Here is a 12,458-nt window from a genome sequence, read left to right on the forward strand (position 1 = left end):
GCTCACTGCAGCCTCTGCTTCCTGGGCTCAAGCAGTCTTCCCGCCTCAGCCTCCTGAGTAGCGGGGACTATGGGACTATGGGGGCATGCCACCATGCTTGGCTGATTTTTGTATTTTTTTAGAGACGAGGTTTCGCCATGTTGCCCATGCTGGTCTTGAACTCCTGGCCTCAAGCAATCTGCCTGCCTCGGTCTCCCAAAGTGTGGGGATTACAGGAATTAGCCACTCCTTCTTGGCAATTTAAAAAAATTGTTTTAGAGACAGTCTCACTCTGTCACTTAGGCTGGAGTGCAAGTGGTGCAATCATGGCTCAGTGTAGCCTCACCCTCTTGGACCCAAGTGATCCTCTTGCCTCAGCCTCCCGAGTAGCTAAGACTACAGGTGAGCATCACCACACTACACTATTTTTTATTTTTATTTATTTATTTATTTTTATAAAGATGGGGTTTCACCGTGTTGGTCAGGCTGGTCTTGAGCTCCCGACCTCAGGTGATCCGCCCACCTTGGCCTCCAAAGTGTTTGGATTATAGGTGTGAGCCACCACGCCCAGCTAATTTTTTTTTTTTTGTAGAGACGGGGGTTGTTGCCCAGGCTGGTCTCAAACTCTTGGGCTCAAATGATTCTCCTGCCTCGGCCCCACAAAGTGCTGGGATGACAGGTATCAGCCACCAGGCCTGGTTTCTCCTGGCAATTTCCTTTCAGGTTCTTGGTGGTTTCTGATTGCCTTTCTTTGAGCTGCTTTATCGTGAGGGGAAAAAGGTGGTAGGGCTAGTGATTGGGAGCGGGGGCAAGGATCAACCCTGGCTTCAGAGGGTGTTGGCAGACACTTTGGGAGGCCTAGGTGGGTGGGTCACTTGAAGTCAGGAGTTCGAGTCCAGCCTGGCCAACATGGTGAAACCCTGTCTCTACTAAAACTACAAAAATTAGCAGGGAGTGGTGGTGCGTGCCTGTAATCCCAGCTACTTGGGAGGCTGAGGCAGGAGGATGGCTTGAACCCGGGAGGTGGAGGTTGCAGTGAGCCAAGATTACATCATTGCACTCTAGCCTGGGTGACAGAGAGAGACTATGTCTCAAAAACAGAAAAGTGTCAAGGTCTTTTCAGCCTTGTGGGGCTATAAATCTGTCTCTCTATCCACCGGGAGCCTTCTGTGTGCAAGGCTCCATTCGAGAAATTGGGAAGGTCAAGTTGACACACGGAAAGCTGGGATCCAGACCAGACCCTGCCTAGGGGTCAGTGCTGAAGGAGGGGTGATAATCCAATGTGAGGGACTTGGACATCTTCAGGAGGAAGTGACAATTGATCTGAACCTTGAAGGTTAGGTGAGCTGGGAAGAAAAGGAAGGGCATTTCAGGTAGAGGTGACGGCAGAAGGAGGAGAGCCTGGGGCACCTACCAGGAATGGTAGAAGTGGTTTGGCCAGAGTTCAGAGAGCTCGGAACCACACCTGCAGAGGGTAGGTGCCTTGGGAATGGGAGGCATTGCAAGGCTTTGGGTAGAGCATGAATTGATTAGGGTTGTACTTTAAGAGCTAATGTTGCAGTAGTGTAGAAGATGGGTTGAAAGGGAGAGACTGAAGATATAGTAGACCGTTATCAGCAATCCAGGACATAGAGCAGCAGAAAGAATGGATGGTGAAACAAAAGGACCTTCCTTGGTGGGCTCCACAGGGATAGTGCCATCAGGACAGGTGTCTAGCCTAATGCCAGGCACATAGTGGGTGCCCAGTGAGTACCTTTTGGGAAAATAAATGCGAAGATACCATCAATGATGAACAACTAGTAACAGCCAGTGACAACCCAGAGTGCCTGAGGTTAGAAGCCTGGGCAGCTTGAGGAGAATGGGGAACCCAGGAAGAGGAACAGGTTGGGTCAGGCCTGGTGAAGGATGGGAGTAGCTTGACTTGGAGGTACACGTGCCAGGACACGGGCCCAGTATGGGAACCCGGGGGCTGTCTCTATACATTGAGGCTGGGTTTAAGGTTTCTGTGCTCTGGGCCTGCCACCCTGTGTTCTCGGAAAGGTTCTAGCCCTTTGGCCACCACTTTTACCTTTCTAGAAGTGTTGTCCAAGGACACCTACCAGTACTACTGTCTCATGTTAATAATAATAGCTGATGTTTATTGAGCACTTACTGTGTTCCAAGTGCTTCTCTGTCTCATTTGAACTTATCCTGTATGTTAGGTCTTATCTATCATCTCAGTTTTTCAGTTGAGGAAACTGAAATTCACACAGCTGTTAACCTGTGCTGTTAGGATTGAACTAAGTTGGCTGGCTCCGGAGCCCTTGTTCATAGCCTCTCTGTCATTCTCATCCTGGTGAGAGTGAGCCAGCCACTTCCCACAGAGGGAAGGAGGCTTGAGGTGTTCCTGATACTGGAGGAAACCTGCCTCCATCAAGTACTTGGGCGTTGAAGATCAGCTTCCATGTAATATTTGAGAGTTGGAAAGGATCTTAGAGATGTCTGGTTCATTTTACAGGCCAGGAACTCGGGCTCAGAGCATTTGCAAGCCAGCTCTGGATGACATGGTTGATGGCAGTTGAATGACCTTCCACCGTGCGACATGCCATTGTGCGTGTTCCTGTGCCTGTGGGAACTGGCTCTATTGACTGGTGGGTGCCTCACCCTACCCTGTCTTCCCCCTCTCGACATCACTCTCCTTTCTTCTCATCTTCCCCCAGATTGACAAGTATCTCTATGCCATGCGGCTCTCTGATGAAACTCTCGTAGATATCATGACTCGCTTCAAGAAGGAGATGAAGAATGGCCTCTCCCGGGATTTTAATCCAACAGCCACAGTCAAGATGTTGCCAACATTTGTAAGGTCCATTCCTGATGGTTCTGGTAAGTTTCTCACCCAGAGGTTGAACTCTGAGGGCTGAATGCTCTGTGATATCGTCCTTCTAACTTCATTTGTTCATCCATTCGCTCATTCATTCACCATTCCATCAGTCACTTCTCCCATTCATCCACTGATCCATTCATCCATCCATTCATCCATCCATCCATCCATCCATCCATCCATCCAGTATGTGTTTACTGAGTATCTACCATATGCTAGGCACTGGGGATACCGTGGTTGGACAAGGCTGACCTGCTCTCATCCACTTTACTGTCTAGTGGCTTGTGATACTTTAGAAAGTGTAGTGCTGATGAGTCTCACAGATGCTGTGTGGGTTGCTCTTATGTCTTCATGTTCTATGAAGAGCTCCAGAACAAATGAAAGGCTCATTTTAGGGAAATCACTCCATCAGGACATCAATGCTTCCCTCTCTTGTTACCCCAGATAATAGCAATCCTAGTGGACAGGTGGGTCTCAGACTTAGAGGGGGCAATTCTAGTCTCCGTTTGGACAGATTTCATAGATGCAGAATTGAGGCAGCCCCCAAAACAAAGAAATAGAAAGGGGAGGTAGAACTGAAAGAAAAATTTTATCCTTTTGCTCTGCTTCCTGTGGCTCATGCCCTGCAGTGGGGCTTTGGGGCACGGGTCCCTGAGGATTGTCTGTATCTCCTCCCCAGAGGAGGGGTATCAGCCCCTGCACTTGGCTGAGTGGAGACTGGGAGGGTGCAGTCTGGCCTGCTCGGTGGAAGCTGTTCTCTCTGGTGGACCCACAGTTACTGGTTTGCAGAGGCAAGTGCTGTGTTCACCCCAGTGTGGTGCCCTCACAGGAATCCCCTGTGAGCTGCGTTCTGTGCTCTAGGGTGGGGCTCACCTGCTCTAGGCAGCAGACGGAAGGAGAGCAGGAGGAAGTCGGGTTTCTCTTTGGGTTGTGAGTGCACACCCAGTGAGTACAGCCTTCACACACCCCTGGGATTTCTTTCCCGCTTTCGAGGCTCTTATATAAAGGAGCGATTTGGGGCATCTTGTATGCAGCCTGCAAAATGGATGCAGCTGTTGCAGCAGACAGTCTTGAAAGATGGGCAAGTGGGAGTAGACTGCTTGCAGCAGGAAAGACCTCTGCCCTCTGCCTGCAGTTATCCTGAATGAGATTTGGACATTGATAAAGAGGACATGTACTGTTTAAAGAGGCCATGGGTGGGGTCTACTTCATGCTCACATATTAGCATGTATATCTCTGATATTTTTTTTGGCTGTTTAAAAACCTACTTCACCTCCGTCCTTTTGTTTAGGTGTTGATTACTTGCACCTACTTTTAGCTTTTTAAGAACTACTAAAGAGATACTGGCCATCAGTGATTAGACTGTGGTCTGCCCTTGGTGTGTTCTCTTGTCTCTGGCTGGCGAAGAAAGACCCTTATAGTTCACTTTTGCTTTTTCCCAGCCATGGATGTCACCTACAGCCAAGAGCCTTGGAACCTTTCCAGGATGAGGAGAGCTCTGTAGCAGAGGCATGGCTCTGACTGCTTTCAGCTCAGATAAGAGGGGGGTGGGGAAGTGGGTATGGGCAGCGCCCAGGAGAGCACCTGCTTTGGCTTTGCTTAGAAGAGCTCAGAAGGATACCTGATCCCTGGCAAGGCACCTGGCCCTGTGTGACTGGCCCAGGGCAGACACAGGGGAGGAGGAGACACTTCGCCTCCTTCCCCCTGAACCCTGCTCTCAAGCCAGCCAGTGTTCCAGGGCCCTGTGTCAGTAGGGGTGCTCTCCCTCTCTACTTCACAAACCATTTCCAGGATTGAGAGTCCCAAAATGTGATCCCAGTGCAATAGAAATCTAGCAATTTGCCATATTGGCTGCTCCTCCAAAAAAGGCTCAGAACCCATACTCATTTGTGAAATTTATTTTTCACCCCCTCTTAGAGATTCATAGAAATGGTACCCCCCGTTTCAAATATTTATGGGTAGGTTCAGTTAATGTGCCCCAGAACCCACACTTCCCTTGGAATGGTCCCTACAGCCCTGCAAAGACATTGCTGTTGATGCTAAGGACTTGGATACCCAGCCCCACCCAGTCCATTCCCTGCCCTTGGAATGGTCCCTACAGCCCTGCAAAGACATTGCTGTTGATGCTAAGGACTTGGATACCCAGCCCCACCCAGTCCATTCCCTACCCCTTTGTGTTCTGCAGGCCTCCAGCTTCCGTCTTCACCTCCCCCTGCCTCCTGGCTCTGTTATCATCCAAGAATCTGGAGATCTCTGGAGTAAACAGAATTTGGGTCTCCTTAATAGTAAATCCATAGTGCTGTTCCCTTTTTGTAATGTTAATCACTGCTTCACCTGTAGTAATTAGCGACAGAATTAGTGGTAATCCCAAACCCCAGAGGGATAAATTGGCGCTCACCACGGTGGAGACAGGCCTGAGTGGTGATGTGATTTCCAAGGCAAAGGAAGAAAGCAAGCCTTTCCTTTCTCACTGCCCTCTACCCTGGTCGACCAGATGTAGAGTTTTGGAATTCAACTGACTTTTCAGAAGCATTTCTGAAAACATATCTGATACATACATTTTGATACCTATCAGCCCATTTTAAATTAATTTTTTCCCCCTTTGAACACTTCTTTATAGGCAGTGAGGTTTTTTGTTTTTGTTATTTTGCAGAGGTAGGGTTTTGCTATGTTGCCCAGGCTGATCTTGAACTCCTAGACTCAAGTAATCTTTTTACCTCCCAAAGTGCTGGGATTACAGGTATGAGCCACCACGCCTGGCTGAAGCCTTTTAACATTGGTGATTTGGTTAAATAGAATTCCCTCTTCAAAGCTACTGTAGGGGGCAAGGGAAAACTTCCCCTTTGCCCTCTGAATGTTTGCTGAAAAATCAACTCACAAAAGGCAGATTAATAGGAGAAAGGGCATGCACATTTAACATGCATGGGGGAGAATCACAGAGTGATGACCCAAGTATCCCAGTGGGGCCCAGATACTTATGTTTCCTCTTTTCAAAGGGGACGCAGGAGACAGGGAATAATAAATGTTTACTGGGGAGAATGAAGGGGTCAGGGAATAGAGATTAACCAGTACCGGTTCTCTTTGGAAATTGAATGGGAGACAGATATCTTTTTTTTTTTTTTTGGCAGTTTTTTGTTTTTTGTTTTTTTGAGACAGAGTTTTGCTCTTGTTACCCAGGCTGGAGTGCAATGGCGCGATCTCGGCTCACCGCAACCTCCGCCTCCTGGGTTCAGGCAATTCTCCTGCCTCAGCCTCCCGAGTAGCTGGGATTACAGGCACCCGCCACCATGACCAGATAATTTTTTGTATTTTTAGTAGAGACGGGGTTTCATCATGTTGACCAGGACGGTCTCGATCTCTTGACCTCGTGATCCACCCGCCTCGGCCTCCCAAAGTGCTGGGATTACAGGCTTGAGCCACCGCGCCCGGCCGGCAGTTTTTAAAAGGAGGATTTATTTGACAAGTTTCACTTAGCACAGTATACCTTGCTGTCTTGCCCAGGTTAGAGTGCAGCGGTGCAATCTCGGCTCACTGCAACCTCTGCCTCCCTGTTCAAGCAGTTCTCCTCCCTCAGCATCCTGAGTAGCTGGGATTATAGGCGCCCAGCACCACACCCATCTAATTTTTGTATTTTTTTTTTTTTTTTTTTTTGAGACAGAGTTTAGCTCTTGTTACCCAGGCTGGAGTGCAATGGCGCGATCTCGGCTCACCGCAACCTCCGTCTCCTGGATTCAGGCAATTCTCCTGCCTCAGCCTCCTGAGTAGCTCGGATTACAGGCATGTGCCACCATGCCCAGCTACTTTTTTTTTTTTTGTATTTTTAGTAGAGACGGGGTTTCACCATATTGACCAGGACGGTCTCGATCTCTTGACCTCGTGATCCACTCGCCTCGGCCTCCCAAAGTGCTGGGATTACAGGCTTGAGCCACCGCGCCAGGCCTAATTTTTGTATTTTTAGTAGAGATGGGGTTTCACCATGTTAGTTCAGCTGGTCTGGAATTCCTAACCTTGTGATCCACCAGCCTTGAACTCCCAAAGTGCTAGGATTACAGGCGTGAGCCACCACGCCCAGCCTAGGGTCCATGGACCTTTAAAAAGGTCTATTCAGGTGTGGTCACATTCTTCAGCCTTCTTTTCTGCAGTAGATAATGAGATAACAGGGAGGGTAAGGGCAGAGTTCTCCTTGGAGGGTCTGTGGGGTTTTTATGTAGATAGGAGAAAAAGGTCTTCCAGAATCTGTTGATCTTTAAGGGCCTTTAGTTCAAAATACTCATCATACCAGGCAGCCATATTTTGGGGTGAAATATTTTGGTTTCCCTCACTACCCAGTCTCTTGGGAACTGCTGTCTCTCTATGTCCAGCCTCCTCTATTCTCGAAATGTCCCTTTTTTTCTCCTTTTCTCATTTATCTCTAAGGATAAATATATGTGCTAATTAGCATGTAAGCTTTTGGAGGCTAAGTAGCATTGCATTGGATATTTCTTGGTTTCGGCTTTGTTGTTTCTAGCACAGTCTTTACCCAAAAGAGAAGTTTTCACCCAAAGGAGAAGTAAAAAAAATATTTGCTAGAAGCTTGAATGTGCCATTATCTTTTTATTTTTTTTTTTCACGCAAAACAGAGCCATTTACAGTATAGTCATGGTTATTTTGGTACCCTAAATATTCATAGTACTACTTTCCAGTCAACAGAAGAAAAATATTTACCTTCTCTTCTAGCAGCATTTGGGCTAAGTTTTCTTTCTTTTTTTTTTTTGAGACGGAGTCTCTGTCGCTTGAGTACGGTGGTGCGATCTTGGCTCACTGCAACCTCCGCCTCCTGGGTTCAAGAGATTCTCCTGCCTCAGCCTCCCAAGTAGCTGGGACTACAGGCATGTACCACCATGCCCAGCTAATTTTTATATATTTAGTAGAGACAGGGTTTTCCCATGTTGGCCAGAATGGTCTCGATCTCTTCACCTCATGATCCACCTGCCTCGGCCTCCCAAAGTATTGGGACTACAGGCGCGAGCCACTGCACCCGGCCTGTCTTAGTTTTCTTATATGGAAAGATTGTTAGGTTATCTCAGATATTCCTCTCCATTTGTGAAACCTCCTGAGTGTCTCGTGTTCCTGTCAGGTTTTTGATGAAGGCGTGGAGTTCCCATCAGGTAGCTGGATTGTAGATGGTCAAGAATGCCTTTGTATCTCATGTACAGAATTAATTCACTGAGGCTGGGCATGGTGGCTCACGCCTGTAATCCCAGTACTGTGGGAGGCTGAGGTGGGCGGATCACCTGAGGTCAGGAATTCAAGATCGGCCTAGCCAATATGGCGAGGCCCCACCTCTACAAAAAATACAAAAATTAGCTGGGCATGGTGACAGGTGCCTGTAATCTTAGCACCTGGGAGGCTGAGGCTCTAGAATCACTTTGAACCCAGGAGACAGAAGTTGCAGTGAGCCGAGATAGTTCCTCTGCACTCCAGCCCAGGTGACAGAGACTCCGTCTCAAAAAAAAAAAAAAAAAAAAAAAAGTCAATTCATTGAGCTGGACTCAGGCAGGCATTTCCTGCAGGCAGAGTTTTTGCTTGCCCTGTATTCCAGCACAGGCTGGGACTCAGACACATCTGTCCTGTGTTTGTTTTCCATTATTTGCTGGTAATAATGGCTGTCATTAGAAAGTGGAGAATTGCCAGTGGCCCTTTGGATGTTTTGCTTAATGAGCCTTCTCTTGAAGAGCGGTTCTCCCAGCTTCAGTGGAAATGGGAAATGTGAGCAGAGGTCACAAGTAGGAGGCCCCAGTAGCAGGAAGGAAGGTTTGAGACCAAAGATCGAAAGAGGAAGTTGGGAAGAAACCTATTACTGCAGAACTTGTAGCCAAAGAAAAAAGGAAATAAAAATCTAGAACACTGAATCAGTTTCTGAGTTTGCCACTCCTGACCTGTGTGACCTTGGAGAAGCCACTTAACTTCTGAGCTTCTATTTCCTCATGTGTAAAAGGGCCACAGTATTCCCTGTCCCACCTGCCTCACCAGGCTGTCACCAGGATCAAATGAAAGTCTTCAGAAAACTGCAAACCACCATGAGTTCCGGTGGGTCATCATCATCCTCATCAGTATTGTGATTTAATAACTGGCTTTGTAAGAATTCCTTGGGAAAGTCTTTCCTAACTAAAGGAGCCAGTCCAGGGACCCCACCCAGCAGGCCTAATTGTGTATGCTGAGCCCCTGCAGGAAGCGGAGGTTTTCAGGATTCACTGACATCTCTGTGATATTACAGGAGGAGGAGGCAGAGAAAAGGGGCAAACCAAGGCAGGCTGTCTCACCTCTGCCCCTGAGCTAGCCACACAAGATGTGGGTAAGCACGCAGGCTGCAACTCCAGTCTCTGCAAGGAGGTGACTGGACACGACAGCCCTGAATCAGAGCCAACTTGAGGTAAAAGGGACTGATAGGCGGGGTGCAGTGGCTCACACCTGTAATCCCAGCACTTTGGGAGGCTGAGGTGGGTGGATCACAAAGTCAGGAGTTTGAGATCAGCCTGGCCAGTGTAGTGAAATCCCATCTCTACTTAAAAAAAAATAGAAAACTTAGCTGGGCATGGTGGCACATGCCTGTAGTCCCAGCTACTGGGTAGACTGAGGCAGAAGAATTGCTTGAACCTGGGAGGCAGAGGTGGTGAGCCAAGATTGCACCACTGCACTCCAGCCTGGGCAACAGAGTGAGACTCCATCTCAGAAAAACAAACAAACAAAAATACAGAAAGACAATCACAGAATGGAAGAAAATATTTGCCAGTCATATGTCTGATAAATGATTTATATCTAGAACATAAAAAGAATTTCTCTTTTTTTTTTGAGACGGAGTCATGCACTGTTGCCCAGGTTGTAGTGCAGTGGCGCAATCTCGGCTCACTGCAACCTCTGCCTCCTGGGTTCAAGCAATTCTCCTGCCTCAGCCTCCTGAGTAGCTGGGACTACAGGCGAGTGCCACCATGCCCAGCTAATATTTTTTTTTTTGTATTTTAGTAGAGACAGGGTTTCACCATATTTGCCCAGATGGTCTTGATCTCCTGACGTTGTGATCTGCCTGCCTCAGTCTCCCAGTGTTCGGATTACAGGTGTGAGCCACCGTGCCTGGCCCATAAAAAGAACGTTTACAACTCAACGCGTAAAAGACAAAGCCAGGAGTGGTGGCTCACACCTGTAATCCCAACATTTTGGGAGCTAAGGTGGGTGGATCATGAGGTCAGGAGTTCGAAACCAGCCTGACCAACATGGTAATAAACCATTTCTACTAAAAATACAAACATTAACCAGACGTGGTAGTGCACACCTGTAATCCTAGCTACTCAAGAGGCTGAGGCAGGAGAATCACTTGAACCTGGGAGCCAAGGTTGCAGTGAGCTCAGATCTCACCACTGAACTCCAGCCTGGGCTACAGAGCAAGACTCCATCTCAAAAAAAAAAAAAAAAAGACAAGCCAAGTGTTTCAAATGGACAAAGGATCTGAATAGACATTTCTCCAAATGTCCAATAAGCACATAGAAATGTACTTAACATCATTAGTCATCAGAGAAATGCAAATTGATAAAAAGTCAGACTGTAATAACTGTTGAAGACACAGAGAATTTGAAACTTCATACATTACTGGTAGGAATGTAAAATGGTGCAGCTGCTTTGAAGAAGGGTGGTAATTCCTTGAAAAGTTCAACATGGGTAACAATTTGATGGTGATTTTAGTCCTAGCTATATACCCAAGAGAAATGGAAACATGTCCTCACAAAAACTTGGGCACAAATATTCATAGTAGTGTTGTTCATAATAGCCAAAAGGTGGAAACAAACCAAATGTCTATCAATAGACAAATGAATAAATAAAATGTGTTGTATCCATAGAGTGTAACAGGCAGCCATTAAAAGGGATAAAATCTGATATGCACTATAACATGATGAACCTTAAAAACATTTTTGCTAAACTTTTTTTTTTTTTTTTTTTGTGAGACGGAGTTTCGCTCTTGTTACCCAGGCTGGAGTGCAGTGGCGCGATCTCGGCTCACCGCAACCTCTGTCCCCTGGGTTCAGGCAGTTCTTCTGCCTCAGCCTCCTGAGTAGCTGGGATTACAGGCACGTACCACTATGCCCAGCTAATTTTTTGTATTCTTAGTAGAGACGGGGTTTCACCATGTTGACCAGGATGGTCTCGATCTCTTGACCTTGTGATTCGCTTGCCTCGGCCTCCCAAAGTGCTGGGATTACAGGCTTGAGCCACCGCGCCCGGCCCTGTTTGCTAAACATTTGATTGAAATTAGCCAGTCATACAAGGTCATATACTGTATGATTTCTTTTCTTCTTTGGTTTTTTGAGACAGGATCTCACTCTGTTGCCCAGGCTGGAGTGCAGTGGCGTTATTTCAGCTCACTGTATCCTCAGTGCCCCCAGGGCTCAAGTGATTCTCCTACCTCAGTCTCTGAGTAGCTGGGATTACAGGCGCACACCACCATGCCTGTCTAATCTTTTTTTGTATTTTTGGTAGAGACAGGGTTTTGCGGTGTTGCCCAGGTTGGTCTCAAACTCCTGAGCTCAAGTGATCTACCCGCCTCAGCCTCCCAAAGTCCTGGGATTACAGGCGTGAGCCACCTCGCCCAGCCACTATATGATTTCATTGATGTGAAATGTCCAGAATAGGTAAATCTATAGCAACAGAAAATAGATTAGTGATTGCCTGAGGCTGGAGGAGCATGAGGGGCTTGGGAGGTGATAGTTAAAGGGTACAGGATTTCTTTTTGAAATAATGAAAATTTTCTAAAATTGGCTGTGGTAGTGGTTGCATAACTCAGAATACACTAAAAACCGTTGAATTGTATACTTTAAATGGGTTAATCAATGGCCGGGCGCGGTGGCTCAAGCCTGTAATCCCAGCACTTTGGGAGGCCGAGGCGGGTGGATCACGAGGTCGGGAGATCGAGACCAACCTGGTCAACATGGTGAAACCCCGTCTCTACTAAAAATACAAAAAATTAGCTGGGCATGGTGGCGCGTGCCTATAATCCCAGCTACTCAGGAGGCTGAGGCAGGAGAATTGCCTGAGCCCAGGAGGCGGAGGTTGCGGTGAGCCGAGATCGCGCCATTGCACTCCAGCCTGGGTAACAAGAGCGAAACTCCATCTCAAAAAAAAAAAAAAAAAAAAAAAAAAAAAAAAAAAAAAAAAAAGCTCTTTCTCAAAAAAAAAGGATGAAATTCTGTTGGGGACAGGGTGGCTCATACCTGCCTGTAGACCCAGCTACTTGAGAGGCTAAAGTGGGAGGATCACGAGCTTGAGACTGCAGTGAGCTTTGATCACACCACTGTACTGTAGCCCAGGTGACAGAGCAAGACTCTTTCTCTATTAATTAAAAAAAAAAAAAAAAAAAAAAAAGTAGAGTTCTTAGAATATGGATGAACCTTGAAAACATTATGCTAAAAGGAATAAGCCGGTCACAGATGGACAAATACTGTGTGATTCTTCTTGTATGAATTATCCAGAATAAACAAGTTCATAGAGACAGAGCATAGAATCGTGGTTACTGGGGACTGAAGGTGATGGGAAATGGGAGTTATTGCTTAATAGTTCTAGAGTTTATGTTGGGGTGGTGAAAACATTTTGA

General features: G+C 47.0%; 1 protein-coding gene across 2 annotated transcripts in view; it reads left to right on the top strand.

Moving 5' to 3' along the window:
* Nucleotides 1-12,458, top strand: part of HK1 (hexokinase 1) — an 87,027-nt gene that overhangs the window by 24,182 nt on the left and 50,387 nt on the right. For both annotated transcript variants that reach the window (XM_074382345.1, XM_003928651.4), the window contains exon 2: nucleotides 2,679-2,841. In XM_074382345.1, the coding sequence (XP_074238446.1) occupies nucleotides 2,679-2,841 (163 nt within the window). The remainder of the gene's footprint in view (nucleotides 1-2,678; nucleotides 2,842-12,458) is intronic.

This window comes from Saimiri boliviensis, chromosome 12, assembly GCF_048565385.1.
Source record: "Saimiri boliviensis isolate mSaiBol1 chromosome 12, mSaiBol1.pri, whole genome shotgun sequence".
In the NCBI taxonomy this organism is placed as follows: domain Eukaryota; kingdom Metazoa; phylum Chordata; class Mammalia; order Primates; family Cebidae; genus Saimiri; species Saimiri boliviensis.